Raw genomic sequence first — 19687 nt, forward strand, 5'->3', positions numbered from 1 at the left:
GTGAGCTGAAGCCTCTTGGTGGCACCAGAGCGTCACATTTGCCCACCTGCCGAGAGTCCTGGGATGTCACCGCAGGTGAGCAAAGTGGCACAGGGTGGCTGCAGAACCAGCCCAAGTGCCCAGGGTGGTGCCAGGGTGGACCTACACCCCACCTCCCGCCCAGAACCTGCCACCCAGGACGAGTCAAGGCTGAGCCAACGGCAGATATGGACAGGTCACGTTTGAGATGCTTTTATATTAAAAGTATACCAAAAATACAGCAACAAACAGAATAGTTACAAACTCCACACCCAACAGGTCAGTGACCACACCAGCCATGGCACGCTCACAGGTCACACCTTCTGCTACTCCCACGGTGCAGTGTGGTTCCCAGGTGGCCTGGCCTCACTTGCTGCTGCCCACGGAACTGCAGACAGCACTGAAGAGGCTCAGGTGCGACACCCTGGGCTGCTGTGGGCGGACAGAGGACAGGCGTCCCGAGCAGTCAGTGCTGTAGTCCCCACTCATGAAGAGAAACCCATTCAAGTCTCAGAAACAAGCAGGAGACAAGATACAGCGCTAGTGAGCCACAGACCCAGACCCTGGTAGCCATGGCAAGGTCTGTGGCTGCCAAAGGAAGCGTGCAGGTGACCCTTCCCGGAGTACACAGCACTGAACCCGCCCACCTCTGCCCAGAGACCCTCCCTGTCCTCGACACCAGTCAGCACCGCGGACGTCTTTGGGGAGGCATCGGAGTACACACCCGCCTGTGGCTTCTTCGAAGAGGAGACCGCGACAGAAGCGGAAGCTCAGGCTTTGCGTGTGCTGTGGAGGCCCCAGCGAGGGGCTCCCCATCTGCTGTGGGCCGGAGCCCAGGCAGGAGCCCAGGCATTCCGGTCATCAGGTCCTCGCACTGGGGGGCACTCCGTCCCCTCGCACCCGGGGCCGGTCGTATCGCACAGAAACGATGAGGAAAAGCAGGAGGGTGGCCCCTTGCACGGCGGCCAGCAGGAAGAAGTAGTAGTTGAGGTGGCAGCCATTGATGTTACCTGGGGAGCAGGAAGAGAGGTGAGGCCGCACCCTGCGTACCGCCAGCAGTGTCACCCCTAACAGTGCACTCCACCGGAGGCTAGCGCTCACCCTGCTGGGAGGAGAGGCAGAGACAGGCACAGGAGGACTCCCGACTATCCAGACTCCGTGCTCTATAAAAACACTGATGTCAGGAGAAAAGTAAACAGTGTAACAGTACTGTGCGGCCTCGTCCTTAGGACTTCAATCTGTAGCTACACAGTGACTCCCAGGTGCCCCAGGTGCCGGCCTTCCTGCGGGAGTGCTGGCAGGAGCGGTGGGAGGGCAGTGGGCCCCGTCCCACTCTTCCAGGCTCACAGCACTAACCACACACTTGCTCCTGCCCCGAGGGTGCAGGCAGATCCTGCTCTGAAAACCGACAGCAAGCAAAGCTGCGAACAGAGGGCCACCGGGCCACTGTGCTGGCAGGACGGGGAGGAGACAAAGTCACTGGGAGAGGACGCCAGCAAAAGGCCACAGTTCCCCTGACACCTGTGACACAGAACCTGCATTCTGAGAGCTGGGGCCAGGAGCCTCCGCCGCGTTGTCCCGCATGCTTGATCCCTGGCTCCGGGCCCCGGGAGCCAGCAGCCCTCACCTGGGCTGCCCACTACGCACAGGGCAGTGGCCACCATGGCCCAGATCTGCGCTCTCCTCTCCCAAGCCCTGGCCCTGCGCTGCAAGAGACGCAGGCACCACTGCAGCACCTGGACAGTGTCGGGGACAGCAGTGGCCGAACTCCCGGGCACTAGCACACCAGGACACCACAGGCCTTCTTGCCCCGGTCCAGGACTTGTAACTCAACCACAGGGCCCTGGGTTTCTGCAATTTCTGGAGAAGTCCCAGGTGCCTGATCAGATTCTGCTATAAGTGGCTAAGTAATACCAGCCAGGACAGAGGCCATGGGACTAAACATGAAAAAGCAATAGGGCTATTCTCACAGCTCACACACTAAGGAAAGGAAGGGGAAGAAAAGCATCTACACCCATGGGTCCATTATAAAGCTACCATCAAGCACTATAAGGCACTCAGGAGGTTGAGGCAGGAGGAAATTAAGGGCAGCCTGGGCTACACACTGAGTTCAAGGCCAGCCTGGCCCTGCCTCAAAAAAAAAAAAGCTACCATCAGTAAAAAGCGAAATTCCAATGTTTTGCATGATTCTGTTTAGTGCCCCAGATGCCATCTACTGGTATTAAGTGTGAAACCCTACTGTGAGTGATCAGGGATAATATGGTTATTAAAAAGCAAAAGTCAACTTTATCCCAGTCTTTTCATACTGGAACGCTGCTGTCAGGAAATAAATCTATAAAACCAAGTGAGATAAAACGGCACTGGAGAGCAGATGGCAGTACACCGGCCCCAACACAGTGTGGCATTGCCTGCCCGCCGGGAACCCCCGGGACAGTCCCGGCCAGGACACCACCTGCACGGCCGCGGGTGCCACCTCAGAACGAGGACGGGCCCTTACCAAAGTCGGTGTGGCTGCTCATCCATCCGATGGCTTTGAGAGACACCAGCGCCAGCAGCCCTGAGCCCACGAAGGAGCCGACGCCAGAGAAGAAGAAGAACAGGCCCATGATGGCACTCTGCATGGACTTGGGGGCGGCTGAATACGCAAACTCCAGGCCTGGGGAAGGAGAAGGGGCGCAGGGTGGCAGGGCACGGTGTTCTCGCAGGTCCACCCCACCCACCGCAGCAGCCAGACAGCCCAGGGAAGCCCCGCGCCTCAGGCTCAGGTGCTCACACAGCTCTGAGAGCTGAGCTCCTTCTGGAGTCCGTTAAGGAAACAAACTTCTCTCGTCTTAAGGAGTGGGACTTTGAAAATCAAACACACTAAAGTGGGAAGTCCACTTAAGAATTCTATTTTAAGACAATTTCAGCAGGTCCACCATCCAGCCCAGGTTCCTAGAGGGAGTGGAAGAAGGCCCATCTGCCATGGTGGACTCCTGCAAACCCCTCAGCTTCCAGGTGAGCTCCCCCATCCCTCACTGCCTGTCCCTGCTCTCTCCAGCAGCCGGCAGCAGACCTGCCCTGAAACACGTGCCATACCACGCTGCTACAGAGCCTCCTACAGTGACAGGGGCCTGCAACAACTCTGAGGCTCACACATGCTCTTCCACCAGTCTCCGCTTGGGGCAGGAAGCTGGGGGTGTGAGAGGGCCTGAAGCCCAGGCCAGGCAGAGCCCACCCTGCTCTTTCTTTCTTCCCTGAGGCACCTGGAAGGCAGGTAATGATTCTCATGGAAATGTTTCTGGGAATACGATTTTTCTATCTAAAAAGCGTCCTGTCACACTGGGTTAGCATGCACTTATGAATCCACATCCAAACTGCAGGAGAGCAGCGCCTGTCGCCTGTCCCCGCAGCTGCCCCAGCCTCGGGGCTGCCCCGAGCAGTGGCTCACCTGCGATGCTAGCAAACACTTCGCTGATGCCGATGAGCACATACTGCGGGACCTGCCACCAGATGGGCAGGTCTGCGGCGTGGTAGATCACATGGCCGATGGTCTGGTTGATGATGGGTTTATCCTTAACAACGTCCAGCCTTTTGCTTTCCAGGATTCCTAGAATTCAAAAGGGACCAGAACGGTATTTATTAACACTTCTGGTTCAGAGAACGAAGTGCCTGCTGCTAGCTCTTCACTGGTGACTCTTGAGATGCTGAGAGGGTGGCGGCCCAAGGATCTGCACTGCTTGTCAGTGCTCCCAAGACACATCTGACCGTGCTCCACTGGTGCTCTTTGCAGCACCCCACGGAAAACACTCCACGTTTACTTTCTGGCCTGTCATCCTTTCGTGTCTTTCACAAAGGTGAGGAAGGACACCCGCTGGGCGCAGAAAAGCCCACCACAATCCCGGTCCTCGGGGGTAGGAGGGTCACCCAAGCCAAGACACAGTGAGACCCCACTGTAAAATTATCAGAAAAATAATAGGAAATTATTAGAAAAATTTAAAAAAACCAAACAAGAATTAAGGTATAATGGGGCCGGGGATTTAGCTCAGTGGTACCACGCCTGCGTCACAAGCACAATATCTTGAGTTCAATTCCTGATACCACCCGAAGAAGAATTAAGGTGTGACAAGTACAAGGACCAACTCCCAACAGGGAATGGAATCAGTATGTGCTGTGAACATGTACTAGTAACAAAGCACAGCTTTCTTTCTGCACTGTAAACACATAATATTTTTTTAAATGTTCCTTTTAAAAGCTGAGTACAAGAAAGAACCAAAATATGACAACACAGAAACAAGAAGAAAAACTCTGGAATATGTGCTCCAAAAGACCCCTCATTTGAATGTGGGTGGGCAGGGAGACAGCCTCAAGAAGCCCTGTAGGGCACGCGACAGACAGGAGCAGAGGGCGCAACCCGAACCCTGGACAGGCACAGACACACAGACACAGTCCACGCAGAGGTCTTGGCTGCTCTGGAGAGGGCCCTGAGGGGGTCTGTGTGGCTCGGGGATGTCACAGTGAAGGCTGTGCAGACAACGGCCCATGAGCAGTAGCCGCTGCCTCACCACCCCCACCTGGACGGCAGCCTGGACGGCAACAAGCCCAGCACAGCGCTGGCAAACTTGGGCCTGAGAGGAAGACCACCACCTGCTTGGGGAATAAACACTGAAGCTGGGTAAAACCCTCCTGCCTCCCAGAAAGCAAAGACAAAGTTAAGGAAAAAATAAAGAGTGCGGGGGTGGAGGCTACCGGTGGACACAATCAACAGGCACTGCACCACGAGAGACGACGGCCTGGGTCAGCAAGGGCAGAAGTCACAGACAGTACCTGCTTCCGGTCTCACCACTGTCCTCAAGAACCGTGACTGTCAGACAGCGGGACAAGCAGCCACAAGTGAGATCAAGACTGAGAGATGAGAGAACAGTCAGGAGGGGACACAGTCCCAGAGAGACTGCGACATCACTGGTGGAAAGAGCCCCTTCTTGGACTGACTGAGGGCTCCCAGGGAGCAGGGGACCCAGGGGCAACAGGGATCAGACTCAGAGATGGAAAGACAGCGAGACCGCCCACACCGAGCTCTGGACACCACTGGCCAAGTCCTCCCTGTAAAGGTTCCTCAAACCAACAGACCGCATGTGGAGGGGACAGAAAGCAAATCAAACATGGCCACAGGTGATGGAAATCAGGCTACTGTGAGCCAGGAAGAAGGCACAACAGGAACTCTGAGGAAAGAAGAATGAAGACAGACATGCTGAACACAAAGAGGCCTCCTGGAGGAGAGAGTCCCCTGCTCGCGGCCTTGCTGTGGCCCGAGACTCCAGTAATCTGGAGGGGAAACTAACCAGGCTCCCTGAGCATGAGGAGAAGGGCTCCCACAGCCAGGGCCGGGCTCCAGGCAGGGCTGGAGTGGCCCCGCCTGAGCCATTTCCCTCCTGGGCCACCAGGGCCACACCGAGTGGTTCAGAGAAAGAACCCAAGCCACACGAGCTGGGGCAGCCCAGTTCACCCTCCTGGAGACCAGCAGGCAACAAAGGTAAGGCTTTCTTCGGCACAAAGGCTACAAACCAGAGTCCGACAGTGCAAACCCAGGCCCAGACTGAGAAGCGACAAAGAACTCTTGAGGCAGTTTGGTCCACAAAGGACTCTGAGCTGGACAGACACAAAGAGCCACGTCTTCAGGATCCTTGCCCAGCAGCTGGTTCTTGAATGTGCCCGGACCCCAGGCCTGCTGCCAACACTGGAGTCCAGGACCCTGCTCTGAGAGACCTGAGCTGGCTCAGAGGAGGCTCTGGGCTATGTCCCTGGGGCTGGGGCAGGAGCCTGATGAACACAGCAAGAGTATGAAAATAGACAGACCTTTTTACTTGGCTGCCTGCAAACTTTCCGTAAAGGAAGCCTCAAAATACCCAGGAATTAATAAAGCCACCACAGTTCCCAACTCTCCAAGGTGAGCCATCAGTAACAAAAGCATAAACATCTGTATCAGTAGATTAAAGATTCTATTATTAATTCAGATCAAAAAGGAACTCAGAATGAAACTTCAATTTTCGTAGAAAACAACACAGGGACACAGTTACATGCTACGTAGTCAAACAGTAGTCACTCCCAAACTTTAGCACTAAATATCTTTTTACTGTTAAACAGGAAAGAATAAATGGAAGAAGACGAAAAACTTAATTTAATAAATGACAAGGAAAACTAGGAAAGAAGTACAAGGTGATAAAAAGTGTCTTAATTATTCAATTAGGAAATAGGAGCTTTAAAAGGGTACAAAATTTCAGTGCCTTAGAAAAGAAAACATAGTAACAGCCAAATTGAATTCAAGTGATCCGTCTACAGAAACAATGTAAAACGCACAAGACCAATAATAAAGTGCAAATGCATAAATCCAGAAACGAGAAAGGAAACAAGGATTTACTTCAAAGATTTTTTTTATTTTTATGTTTATTCTAATACACTTTCTGAAGACTCAAGAAAAATGATTTAAGACTTAAAAAAAACTTAAGTGACTCATGAGAAAACAAAATCTGCACAGAATCAGAGAACAGATTCAAATGTACCCAGCAGAGCACTTCTGGAGGTCAACAAGGGGTCCGGAACACAGGGACACCCTCTTCTCAAGGTGCTCGCTGCACCCCTTCCTTCACAGCCCTGACACCCGCAGTTAGGAAGCATGGGCATGGGCTGGCAGAGTAAGGTCAGCAGAGTCCTCTGTAACCGGCATCAGGAAGTAAGGTAACAAAAAGTCCAATACAAGCAGGTGAAGGAAAAGTAACCCGAGAAAACCCATATTCCTTCCAGCCCAAGTCCCAGAAAAACTGGAGCTTGGGTGGGAGTCTCATGTCACCAGTTTCCCTTTCACACCAGCCCAGCTGCTGCAGGCACCCTCGAGGTAAGTGTGACACCAACACGGGAGGGAGTTCTAGAAATTTTAGCCTAAACTTCACAGAGATAATAGAAAAAAGAGGGCTGCAATTATCATGAAGGCAGGAAAAGAAACTACATTTGAATATTATGAGGAACCTTTTGCAAATAAATCACTAACCTCATCAAATTTTGAAAAATACCATGAAAGCAATCATAAATACATAAAATAGGACCCTAACACAGATAAAGAAATCTAAGAAACTTTGCAAGCTATGATAAATAAAAAGGAAAATGAAAATACTTGGAAAAATATCTCACAATAGGACACAAAACTCACAGTACACAATTTTTAAGGGGAAAAAAATGAAAGCTAACAAATTCACATACTTCTCTTTTCCTTAAATTGAACTGACCAGAAGAAGCTCTTTTAACCTGCCTGACCTTCATCCAAGCCTTCCAGAGAAAGAGTGTGCACTCGGCCCTGCCAGTTGTCTCTCCTCAAGCCCAGGACCGCTCCCCAGGCCTCTGGACAGAAGTGCAGCCGTAGGGAGCACGGGCAGTCCGCAGGCCATCGCCCCAGCTCTGGGGAGGCTGAGGCAGCAGAGTCACAAGTCCAGTGTTGGCCTGGGCCATGTGGCAAGTTCAAAGCCCACGTAACTACACAGTGAAACCCTGCCTCCAAAAACACAGAAACATGGGCAGCTCTCCTTATTAAGTGTGCTCTGGGCAAACTACAGGTTATTTACACTCTTCCCAAGCACTGACAGTGAGCCGAGCGCTTTCCTAACATGTGGTGCCTTGGCAAGACACGCCGTGACACACCCTGCTCATACCACTGGGCTCCACCTTTCCTCATTCCGCCATACTCGTCACAGGGAAGTGACAGAAATCCAAGTCACTCCTCTGCCCTGGGTTCTGCACAGCTGTAGAGAAACTGGGGGTGGGGGGTGGACCTCTCAGGGCAGCCACTGGGGAAACTGAAAGCAAAGGCGGCAAGGAAGAGCCCACATGCGGAAGCCAGGTCGCACCTCCCAGGGACACTGTCCCCAGGGAGACAGGGAGCAGCCTGGACCCAGGGCCACAACCTCTGGCAGCAGGGCCTCTCCTCCAAAACACTGGCCCACAGCGATCCAGTTCCTACTTGCTCTCCTCATTGCCCTGAGTGTCCCCAGTCTCTCCGGGACGAGACTGAGGGGCAGACAAGGAACACAGCACAAACTTCCTCCATACAAACCTCACTCTAATCGCCAGTCTTCTCACATCTGCACTCCTAGAAGATGGATGTCAGAAGCTGAGGGACTAACTTCTCTGGGCCTAGCAAGCACCACTCCAGCATTCACTCTCTAGGCGAGGGGCAGGTCTGAAAACCCAGGAGAACGCAGGCACTCCGAGCCGCTGCACATGACACCAAGCTCCTCAAAACCGCAGCTGGCATGGGGCAGATTCTGGAGCAGTGCTTCCAAATATTAAGGAACAATTCCAAAGCAAGCTAAAAAGGAAATAATACTTCTGCTCCCCCATTTTGGTAATGAAGACTGAACCCAGGGCCTTCCCAGAGACCTGAATCCCAACCCTTTTCGTGTATTTTGAAACTGGGTCTCACTAATAGGTGGGCTCAAACTCATGATCCTGCTGCCTCAGCTTCCCAAAGTACTGTGATTGCAATCATGCGCCACCATCCTCAGGTAATACTTCAGATTTACCAGCAAAAGACAAATTAATATTTCAGAACATAAAAATTATGAAAACAGAAAGTAATTTCTCAAAAGGCTCGCTCCCCTTGGGGTGCATGGATATCAGGAATCAGGTTCTGCCAGGCGTGCTGGTCTGGGGAGGGGAGGTGCTGCCCTCTCAAGCCCAGAACAACCTTCATTCCCAGGAGACACACAAGAAAACCACATTCAAAACACTGCAAGATCCCGGGCATCCTGGGCTGACTGACAGACCTTCCACAGCGAATTGTAAGGTGCAATTCTCACTTTGAACACTTTCATTCACATTCCATGCACTCGGCCTGGGTCCTGCACAGCTACAGCAGCAGCAGAAACCCAGGTTCATTCACTCTGAAAGGCATCTCAGTGCATCTCCGAGGTTTCAATTCTAAAAGAACAAGGACAATGGGGTCCTTGGGAAGAAAGTATCCACTCAGCAGTGAGAAACCAGAGGAGGAACCAGCGCTGCACCAGCCTCGGGGACACCCTGGGGTCCCTGCCCACCCAGGCCCCGGGGCAGAGGACTGAGCAAAGGCTGCTCACCCGCGGCGAAGGCCGAGCACATCATGAAGAACATGCCCACAGCGATCCTCTTCAGGGAGGACGGCAGCAAGCCGTGCCTTCTCAGGACCGGGTCCACCAGCTTGTCCTTGAGCGGGATGAGCAGGAGGATGAGCACGGCATCGAACATGGTGAGCCAGGCGGCCGGGAACTGTGGGAAGAGGGCTGAGTTGAGGGCACCACTCACCGTGACAGACACCTACCCAGAGAGAGGCACAGAGACAAAGACATCTCCACATGCGTGTGCACCTGTTTTCCTGTACTTTAAAGGGAAAGGCAGAGAAAACGCTCATCTGTGTTTAATGGATGCCAGTTAACCCAACCTAGTCAATGCTGTGACGGCTGGAGAAATGCGCTCCCCAGGACGACAATGTGCCTCAGTGACTGCTCTGAGCTCGCTCGCCAGCATGGACTAATGGTGCTCAGGCCTGCAGCAGGCAGAAGTGACCTATCTGTCCCCAAGCCCTGCCGCCCAATTCCGCTTGGTGCGAGGGCTCTTACCGTGTGTGGGGTGGTTGTGATGTTTGAGATTTCCGGAATCTTCAAGTGAAGACTCTGCAGGACATACGTGGTCTGCATCTGGGTACAGGAAGTGGAGTCAGGGCATCCCACCTTCCCAAGACAGCAGCACGTGCCCCACCCTGACGGACCGAGGGACTCGGTAGGGACACAGCCATTATGTGGTCACCACAAACTTTCCTGGAGATCAACTAACTACCAGTTAGCCAAACGAGAAACTAAAGGGAGAGGAGGGCCTGGCAAACCAGGAGCACACCCACTCTTAGCTTCTGCTCAGAAAGGTTTTCAAAATATTTGAAGGCCAATACTAAAAACAAAAATTCCAAAATCTGAAGAGATTCTGAAGGGAAACCTCTGAGCCCCAGGAGCTTGGCTAGCAGTGCTGAGAAGCACTTCCCAGAAGAACAAGGCAAGGCGACTGGCACAGCCCCACTCACTTGGAAATACACTGTCCAGTAAGGGATCAGAGCCAAGAACACAGGCACGATCTTGACCAGGGCTTTGACATCTTCTACTTTGTCTTCTGTGAATGGCCCTCCGTGAGACATCTTACATGAATCAAACAGACTTTGTTTAGAAGGTTGCTGAAAGACTCCAATGCCTTCACTTTGGGAAACAAAATGAAGGAATTAGTTTTCTTCCATCCTCAGCAATCAATTTTCTGGTAACAAATTAAGTTTGGGGGTAGGAAACCAGCCCACTGAACTGAATCTGCCTAACTCCTTCTGGGGCTTTCTAACTGCAGACATCAAACACAGCTCCTGGAGTTATTCCTAAGCACTGTAGGACGGAGGATCTCAGTGTGGCTGTGACCCCAGGGAGCAGGAAGACTCAAGCTGATGCAGGGCACGGCTCATGGGCTCAGGGCTGACCACACCGCCAGTTTTGGCTAAGGCTTGTGCAAATCTGCAACAGCTCTTGACTGGGACCTGGGCGAAAGACTGCACTTGACTGGATTTTCAGTTAGCTACACAAGCACCAAGGCTGACAATCAATGGCAACTTGCTAGGCACCGCCATGCTGGCTCACTGGGAATGCAGCCATCCTTCCTCACAGCAAGGGAGGGCCGAGGCAGCAAAGCAATGAGCAACTTGCAGTAGTCACTAAGTGCTCCCTCGGTAACCCTGACTACAGCCCGGGTGTTAAAAGCCTTACTGGCCCATTTCACAGAAGACAGCAGGGCAAGGAGAGGGAAGGAAATGTGCCATGGTCACAGCATTCAGAGGGGAGCCAGAATCCAAATCAAGGCTTCAGAGCAGCAGCCGTGAGCACCGCAGGGCGCCCCAACCCTCACAGCTGAGAGTCACAGTCCAGATGACACTGTGCCCTTGGCTCTCCCCTGACTCGTTCTTTATGAGATGAGTAGGAACTGCCTGGAGACAGTGACTCACCAGGGAAGCAGCTGCTCATTCCGGCTGGGGGAAATGGCGACTGTCACCGTCCTAGTCTATAAACCCACGTTCCTCTTTAATAAGGGCCCTATTTTAAATTATTTTTTACCTTCCAAACTCCTATCTTTAACCTGGACTTTGGGAGTGGGAGGATAAACAATGAGAATTTTAAGCCATACTTCAGTGAAGAAAACTAAAAAACCAAACGAGCAAGTATTAAGAGAGTACTGATTTATATGCTCACTGCTGTTCTTACTGGGTGGGGAGATAATGGAGGACGTTTTTAAAGGACCTGCTTCCTGTTCTTATGAGCCAAGTCTAGGAGAAAATAATCAGATAAAAAGAAACACGGAAAAGTCAAATTCTACATTCAAAAGATATTATTCATATTTTATTTGAAAACATTTCCCTCTTTAAGATACTACTTTTCCTTTTTAAAAACAAATCTAAAGTCCTAATAAACTTTATGTGGACAAGTACTGGGTGATTTACTACATCATGCTAAATATGTGCTTCCCTAAAAACATTTAAATGCCAAATAACAAATCTATCTCGCACAAACTACTAACTGCTTAATTTCGCTTCCTATCATTCACTGCTGCAGGACTGCTGAGTCAGTCTGCCCTACAACTACCTCCTTCACGCGTGGGCTTAGCGTGCCACTCTGCGTCACAGCGTGAGGCCCGACGCAGAGACATCAGAGCACAGATGGGAGCACACTGCCCCTCCCGTGCGTGCTGGGTGTCCACACTGCGGTGAGGGGCTGTGCGCAAGATGCTGCTCCCAGGGCAAAGCCCCGAGAACCCCAAGACCCCACTCAAGGGGTACGGTCTGGGGAAGCTCTGGGCTGTCCACTCCAGTGCGAGGGAGTGACTCATGAACCTTCAATCCTCTAAAAACCAGTGTGGTGTCTGCCCCAGAAGAGCTCAGTCCAAACAGGGAGCCAAGGCTGGGCAGATGAAGTGCAGAGCAGCACACGTGGGGCCTGGGGACACTGCACTTCCCGGGCCCCAGAAGGCCTCTCCGGGCTTCCCCGGCTGACCAGCCAATCTGAGGCACTGCAACAGCCTCGAACCTGGCATGGGTCCTGTGAGACCCGCTGTCTACACTCTGTAAAGGGAAGGGCGTGGCAGGGTCCTGAGCCTGCCGAGCTCACACAGATGGTCTCAGGAGCACTGCAGTCAACTGCTAGCCCCTCTCCTTATCCATGCCCAAGATGACTTCCAAAATAAATCTATAGGAAACCAGCTACTAAGTAACAGAAGCTCTGGACCCTGCTTCCTGCAACAGCACTTGCTATCTTTGAGACAGCACATTCTCCTGCAGAAGTCTAGGAGGCAGGACACAAACAGACCTCGAGGGCTGGTGAAAAGCTCTCCCTCCCAGTGGTAAACATCTAGGCTCACACACTACTTCTGCCTGGTCAGGACTGAGGTTCTGGCGAAGTATCAGTGTCTGCCAAGCAGGGAAACTTGAATTTTTAAAAAATTTCAATTGCCTCATGACTCACAGTTTAGAGTTATGGGTCTAAAGACCATACTGACCCCTGCAACTGACCCCCAGCACATCCACTGGGAAGGTTAGTCTGTCAGACTGCCCAGAGCGATCAGAGGCTACATCCTTGGCAAAACTAGCCACGCTCAGGAGCTACCGTGGCAAAGCTGCAGATCGATGGTGCCCAAGGGCGCTGGACACATCTGCTGAGAGTTGGCTAAGTGTGGGCAGGCACAGCCAGCCAGGGTACAGCTCGGCCAGCAAACACAACAGCAACAGGGCATACTGACAGGAGCAGGCGGGAAGCAGCAGTGGACAGGTGGGCATCTCCTGCTCAGCGCCCCCTGAGCCTGAGGCTGATTGAGGCATCTGAGAGGCAAAGGCCCACACAGGTCCCAGGACTCCCCATGGCGGGCCCTGGGCACCGTGACTGCACTAGTTGGGACACCCCCTGCGTGACAGTTGCACTGCCAGAAGAGATGGATTCCACTCTTACATGATGTACATGTTAGGTGTACATCAACCGGTAAGAAAAGCCTTTGCACTCTCTGGTACCTGGCAGGGCCACAAAGAGTCACAATCTGCTGGGACTTGGAGGGGTTCCCAGACCCAGGACTCTGTTCTAAACCTCAAGTCCACACGATCTCATTAGTAACACTGGGCGAGTCTCCCACAGACAGAGGAGCCTGGCTCACCCAACTGTACCTTGCAATTCTGCTGCCAAGACCTTGTGTCTAAAGGCAATTGCAGTGGCTCCTTGCTACTGAGCCCCAGCGGCCCACAGAGAGAGAGGCTGCAGACTGCTTCTGAAATACAGGCATTGCTTGGCTTCTACTAATGCATTCAACACCATGTATAAAGCACAAACTATCTCCCCATGCCCTCTGCAAAGTCTTATCTGCACAATCGGCCTCCGGGCAGCAGCAGCTCCCAGCTGCACTGGTAGAGAAAAGCAGCTGGGTGTGGAGGACAGGAGCGAGCATTCTGGAGCCTGTGAGGGGCTAACTACACTGCCTCGGGAATCACACTGAGTGAACATCGGATGTGGAAACCTTGGGTGGCCAGGGCATGGGGCTGGGATTGAGTACAGTGACTGATGAGTCCCCCAAACGGTGTGCAAGGAGAGCAGAGCACTTACCTGCTGCTGATGTGTGCTGCCCGGCGCTTCTGGGAGCAGCATGAGTAGGCCAAAATCCTGAACATGTCAGTGAAGGCACTGCCATCCGGGCGTTTGCTGATGAAAACGCTCTGGCCACAGAGGAAAACCACAAAAGCAATGGCCACACACACTGTGGGGATGAGGTAGCCTGAGAAGAAGCTCAAGTTCTGCTGCACGTAGGCAATGGCTCCTAACGAAAGGATGGCTCCCAAGTTAATGCTCCAGTAAAACCAGTTAAAAAATCTCCTAGTGGCCTCAGGACCTCGGTCTTTGACCTAAAATAATAGGGAGGAAAAATACTTGAAAACTCGTATTATCTTTCATTTTCTTTTTTGGTGCTAGGGATCAAATATAGGACCTTCTGCTTGCAAGGCAGACTTTAATTTTCTCTTTCCCTTCTTTTGCTTTAGACAGGTCTCACTGTGAGACTCAGTGGCCTCAGCCTCCAGAGGAGCTGGACACCACCACCAGCAGTGGCGACCATCCTGGGTGAGAGCACAGGGACGCACTTGCACAGTCCGCTGCTAGCAGCTTGAGAAACTACATGAGGAAATGGTGTCTTGGCTACGTTAACGGGTTCCAGACAAGAGCACCCTATACTGGTTACTACAGATGCGAAAGCCAATAAATCCCACAGGACTCCAAGCACACACTGCTGGCCTGCCTTGGGCTACTCTGACTGAGTCAGGAACCTATCCAGGCCTCCCCAGTCACCCTCTCCGGGGCAGGGCATGCCAGACGCTGGCATAATAAGCAGCCTGTGATGCAAAGCAACTTCCCGGCTGACTGCTGCTCACTGCACACCTCCAGAGCTCCAACCCTTCTGAGCTGCATCCAGCAAACCGGCTCAGCCTCAAAGGAAGCAATGGGGAAATCTGTATCTGGGCTGGAGACTCTGATAAGCCTGAATCAAACAATTACCAACCAAAACTAAACCCACAGCTGTTTTTAGATTAGAAAGGTTATAAAAGAAATGAGAAAGAATTCTGATGGGTACAGCCATTCCAAAGGGCTCAAAACTCACAAACTTCCTGGACTCAGGCGATCAACTGCAAGAAGGATCACAAGGCAGCTAAGACCCCCAGGCCTACTTCCCTGAGAGTCCCTTCCCACTGGCTTCATCCTCTATGGGTACTGCAAGGGTGGGCCCGGCCCAGCCACAGACATCTCTGTTGAGTTTCACTTCATGAAATCTGTTGTGGCCAACTCAACAGCTAGAGCAGACAGAGGACCTCATAAAAACAGTCTAGTCTAGTTCTGCGGTCTCAGGAACATCCACTGTCTGGCCTGACCTCACCTGGTACAGTAAAGGTCAGAACATTCCTGGTTTCTGATCCACAGCAATTTGCTCTACCAAAGGCCAAGGCTTACGTGAAACTGAAACAACCGCATGTAACATGCAATGAGCATCTCTGTAGCAGTCCTACCACTTTAAGACTACATAGGGGTAAAAAATATAGTCAAAATTGAGTGCTCCTCAAAATTTACTATTTTCAAGTCAAAACGATATGCATTCCTACCATGTTGGCAAGTAACTTGTTTCTTCTTTTTCTTGCTACTGGGGATTAAACTGAGGACTGTATGCTTGCCAGGCAGGCGCAGCACCCCTGAGCTACATCCCCAGCCCAAGTAAAAGGTCTGAGTGAATGACATGGTTATGGTCATGACAGGCTGAAAATGTGAGTATCAGATGCGCCATACCCTCTCAAGAGCTTCAGTTTCCCCCCTGCAAGTCAGTATAAAACAGAGTCCTTACACCAAACACTGGCACTGTCACTCAACAGACGTCTGTGCCGAGAGCTTCTTAGACACTTGACACAATGCTTTTACGTGCTACCTCACTGTGGGCATCAACGCTTGGGCAGCACTGCAGACAGACCAGGAGAAAGACATGTACAGAAAAAACATAATTAATATTACACATTAAGAAAAAAGCAGTCACTGTTCTGATTTCAAAGAGAAGGTGGAGACTAGTAAACACTTGTGAACCTAAGGGAGCCTGGTTTATGTTTTCCCGAAGCACATCCCTCGTGTCTGTTATTCACGGTGCCAGCGCTGCTGCACGCATCTTCCCATCTCCTCAGGCATAGTCTCCTTCAAATGAAGGAAGAAAAGGATTTACAGTCAGCCAGCCTAGCAGACTTCTAACCCTAAAATTCCACTCCTCCTCTTTTCCTGAGAAAGCCTGGAAGTGGGCCGATTAGGTAACCACGGCGGCCACCTCTGCAGCAGGCAGAACCGGCGCCTGATGGGCACATCACATGCCTCTGCCTCAGCCAGCAGCTGGGCCAGCCTAAGTCAGCCACATTACATCACTGTGCAAGCAGCTGCTGCCCGCCCAGCAAGAGTGAGCAGCTCTTCAAGTGGCTGGTCAAATGGCACCCAGGAAATCCATGTGGAGAAGTAAAGCTGAAGGACATAACAGTTGTCGGCCTTGGAGAAATTCCTTAAAGCGCACAAGAGCACAATTTTTTCCTTTTAGGAAAAAATGCGCTATTTGCTCTCTTTATCTTTGCAGTAAGTTTTTCCTCTTTCCGATCACCATAAAAAGGCAATGCATAAAAAGAATGAAGATGCGCACACGATGAATGTGGTGATTATGTGCTGCAAATCGGTGCTAATAAAAGTGCAAAGGGAAAACACTAGATCCATCCATCAAGACCCACTGCTCCCTCCAAGAAAGGTTAAGCTCTGGGGTGCCAGATTGGCTAGGCTCACATCACCCTCACCTCTGGGCTTCACATCCACTTCAAAAGCCACCAGCCTTCCTTGCCCCAAAGCTACATTCTGACCCCTCTCAGAGCCCCCCGTGGAGAAGAGGCAGCATCCACGACAGATTCCCCCAAAATACGGATTCCCCAAGGTAGAGCAGGGGAACCAGGCCTCCCCAAGCACCCAGCACCTTGGGACAGGGATAAGGAAGATGCCTATGAACCCCCTTGAAGCCCCCAAGGACCTGGCAGGAAACACAAAGCCTGGTATTAGGGCACCACACCCCACCCACTGACTTCTGTGGAGCGACAGTTTACACAGCAGGTCATTTACCCATGAGGCGTGGCCAGCAGCTGCTGTGCATCACGAGCAGGACATCTGTCGCGGCCACCCCGTCTGCAGTTACTCCCGGCCTGCCTGGCCAGCGGCAACCACCAGCCTCCTGTGGCCAGGACAGATGCACACACGGGAGGCTCTGGCCGGCTGTCTGCCCCTCTGGGGTTCTCAAGATTCACCAGTCCTGAGTTTTCCACTGAACCATGTATCAGTGTGTGCAAATGCGACACCCAGCTCATCATTCAGCAGGTGACAGATAGCCCCAGATTTTTTCATTTCAGAAAACCTCAAACTGAACACAAAAGTTCAACGAATCATAAACACATACTCTATGCCCCTGATTTAAAGCTTTAGCTTTCTTTTTTTCTGATAAAAATATAAAATATTTTTGGCTGAACTACTTGAAAATAAGTTGTTGCATCTTATTTGCCACCAAGATTTCATCATCCGAATCCTAAACCTAGACAGCCTTTCAGTCACGGGCCATCACCAGACCCAAGCGAGGCAATATTAGCACAGCACCATCCACTCAAGTGCCCAGAGAACAGCTTTAAGAAAACAACTGCAGCCAATCCCATAGCATGTGTGACGCCTGGATATCAGGTCTTTGCATCCTTCCAGCAAGAAGGCCCGCTGTACAATGATGCTTTGAGTAAAGAGGCCAGTCCACTTCCTTCAACTCCACATTTAATTATGAATCAAAAGCATGTAAATTCTATCAGATCCATTCAAAATAAAGATAACTACCACAGGGTCATTCACTGTTTTAAAAATATTAATTGGGCTGGAGACTCAGCTCAGCAGCCAAGCCTGTGCCTGGTGTGCACAAGGCCAGGTTCAATCCCCAGCACCTGCAGAGTGGGGATGTTAATACAAATCTATTACGTTCTGGAGAGCACCAGCTTTAGTCAGACTGGCTGGGTCCCAAATCCACTCTCCTGCACCCTTGCTGAGCAACCCTTTGGCTGTGACAGGGGACACAATCACAACATGAACCCAGTGAAGCACTGTGAGGCGGACGCCAGACTGTGTGGGGAATGCAAGGTAAGGGGCTCCACGTGACCCCTCAGACTGCAAGGGAACGGCACGGTGTGGCCTTCCCTTTAGAAGATGGAGAAGGAATGTGTTCTCCGCCCTGTACCAGAGCTGGGCCTGCAGCTGAGGGCAGTGAGGCCAAGGCCATTCACCTGGGCCTGGAGGTCCAAATTGGGGAGCCATCACAACACACACGTACGTGTACAGCCCAGTAAGGTGCAGTGGTAAAACATTAAGAAACCAGGCCTGGAATAAAAGCCTGTTTTAACCAGTCACTACCTATAGGACAGGAAAATGGCCTTTCTGTGCCTCCATTTACCCACCTGCAGGGCAGACTTGAGACTCACGCTTGGCTCAAATCGCACATGACTGTACAAAGGAAACAGTGCAGAGCTCAGCACATCACACAGCCACTGTACCACTGCTCTCCCCACTCTCACTGTCAGCCTTACGCCTACTAGGGGAAGCTCAGGTCCAAGGGCAAGCTTTCCCTTTAACATCTCAGGCCTCACTTTCCGAATCTGTACAGTGAGGTGTCTTGTGGGCTGAACAAGCGCTCAGCGCGGGGCCTGGTGCACAGGAAGCCCCCAGCAAAGGACAGTGCAGAAACTGACTCCCGAGGCTTACAACAAACCCACCGACACTCCCCAGCACCCTACTTCTGCAGCTCCCAGCCCCTCCTCGCTCTGTCCACGCTTCCTCTCTGGTCCAGGCTGATTCTCACCGGATCTGTGTTGTCTCCATGTGCCATAAAACACACACTCCACCACGGGCCCTCATCTTTCTCTGAGGAGGGGCAAGGAGCTGGTTTTTCAGGTTCTGTGAGGCACTTGGTCTCTGTAATGACTGAGTTCTGCCACAGCTGGGTGAAAGCAGCTCTAATCCAGGGGACAGGTGAGCGGAGGTGGGCCCCACTGCAACCCAGTCAAGTTTTATTTACGGAGACTGAAATCTGCATTTCATAAAATCTGCACTTGCCACAAAATACTCTACAGATTCCAACCATTTACAGATGTAAGAACCACTCGGCACGTGAGTCCTCAAAAAACAGAAGTAGATCTAATTTGGCACCCAGGCCAAACCATTTCCTTTCCCCTGGGACAGTCTGGATGGCTCCTTCCGCATTTCGGCCATGGTGGTTCACAGCAGCTGCCTGCCGCTACCTTGTTTCCCACACTCCACACATGGGACCTTTCCCAATCCCTCTGAAACAATAGCTGGATGCTACTAGGATGGATGGGAGCTTTCCTTTGTTTTCTGGCCCCAAAAGCTCTGCGCTTGTTAACCCCCCTATAGGGAAACCATGTTTTTGTTTTTGTAGTACTGGGGATGGAACCCAGAACCTCTCGTTGTCAAGCAAGCAGCCTGGAGCGGAGCTGCATCCCCAGACCTTTTTATTTTGACCCAGGGTCTCATCAAATTGCCCAGGGTGGCCTCGAACTTTCAATCCTCCTTCCTCAGCCGCCCAAAGAGCTCCAATGCGTGCTACTTTCAATCTTTTCTCTCCTTCAAGCCTCAACTCAGATGGCCCCTCCATGGAGAGAAGTTTCTTCCCGCTCGAGCGAATCCAGGCCATCACCGCGTGCGCGGCCAGGAGACTGACACCTCAGCAGCTCCTGTCACACCGGTCTCCACTGCCTTTGTCCGCAGGCTCCAGGGCTCACTCACAACCAGAAGGACGCGCCCAGGAGCTACGGCTCCCCATGTCTCCCACTGGCGTGGGAGCAAGCGCAGGGTGCAGGGTGCGCTGCTCCAGGGCTTTCTCCTCCAACTGGAAAGAGGCCCAGAGGCCGGAGCTCCGCATCGCCCCTCCCCGCCGCCGCGCTAGGTCCAGGTGCAGTGGGCGGGGCGCAGCTCACCTGGTCGGCGCCAAAAGGCGTGATGTTGGACTTGACGGTGGCCAC

At 52.1% G+C, this 19687-nt stretch overlaps 1 protein-coding gene across 1 annotated transcript; it reads right to left on the minus strand.

Annotated features, from left to right (window-relative positions):
- Positions 1–215: 215 nt before the first annotated feature.
- Slc15a4 (solute carrier family 15 member 4) lies at positions 216–19687 on the minus strand (the record flags this gene model as incomplete). Its single annotated transcript, XM_010604529.1, has 8 exons — positions 216–1028; positions 2516–2674; positions 3449–3607; positions 9120–9288; positions 9639–9716; positions 10094–10262; positions 13680–13975; positions 19643–19687. Coding segments are annotated over 8 exons (1224 nt in total), but the record flags the coding sequence as incomplete, so codon positions are not given.

Source organism: Fukomys damarensis, unplaced genomic scaffold (assembly GCF_012274545.1).
Source record: "Fukomys damarensis isolate Sample0158 unplaced genomic scaffold, DMR_v1.0_HiC HiC_scaffold_12, whole genome shotgun sequence".
Lineage (NCBI taxonomy): Eukaryota > Metazoa > Chordata > Mammalia > Rodentia > Bathyergidae > Fukomys > Fukomys damarensis.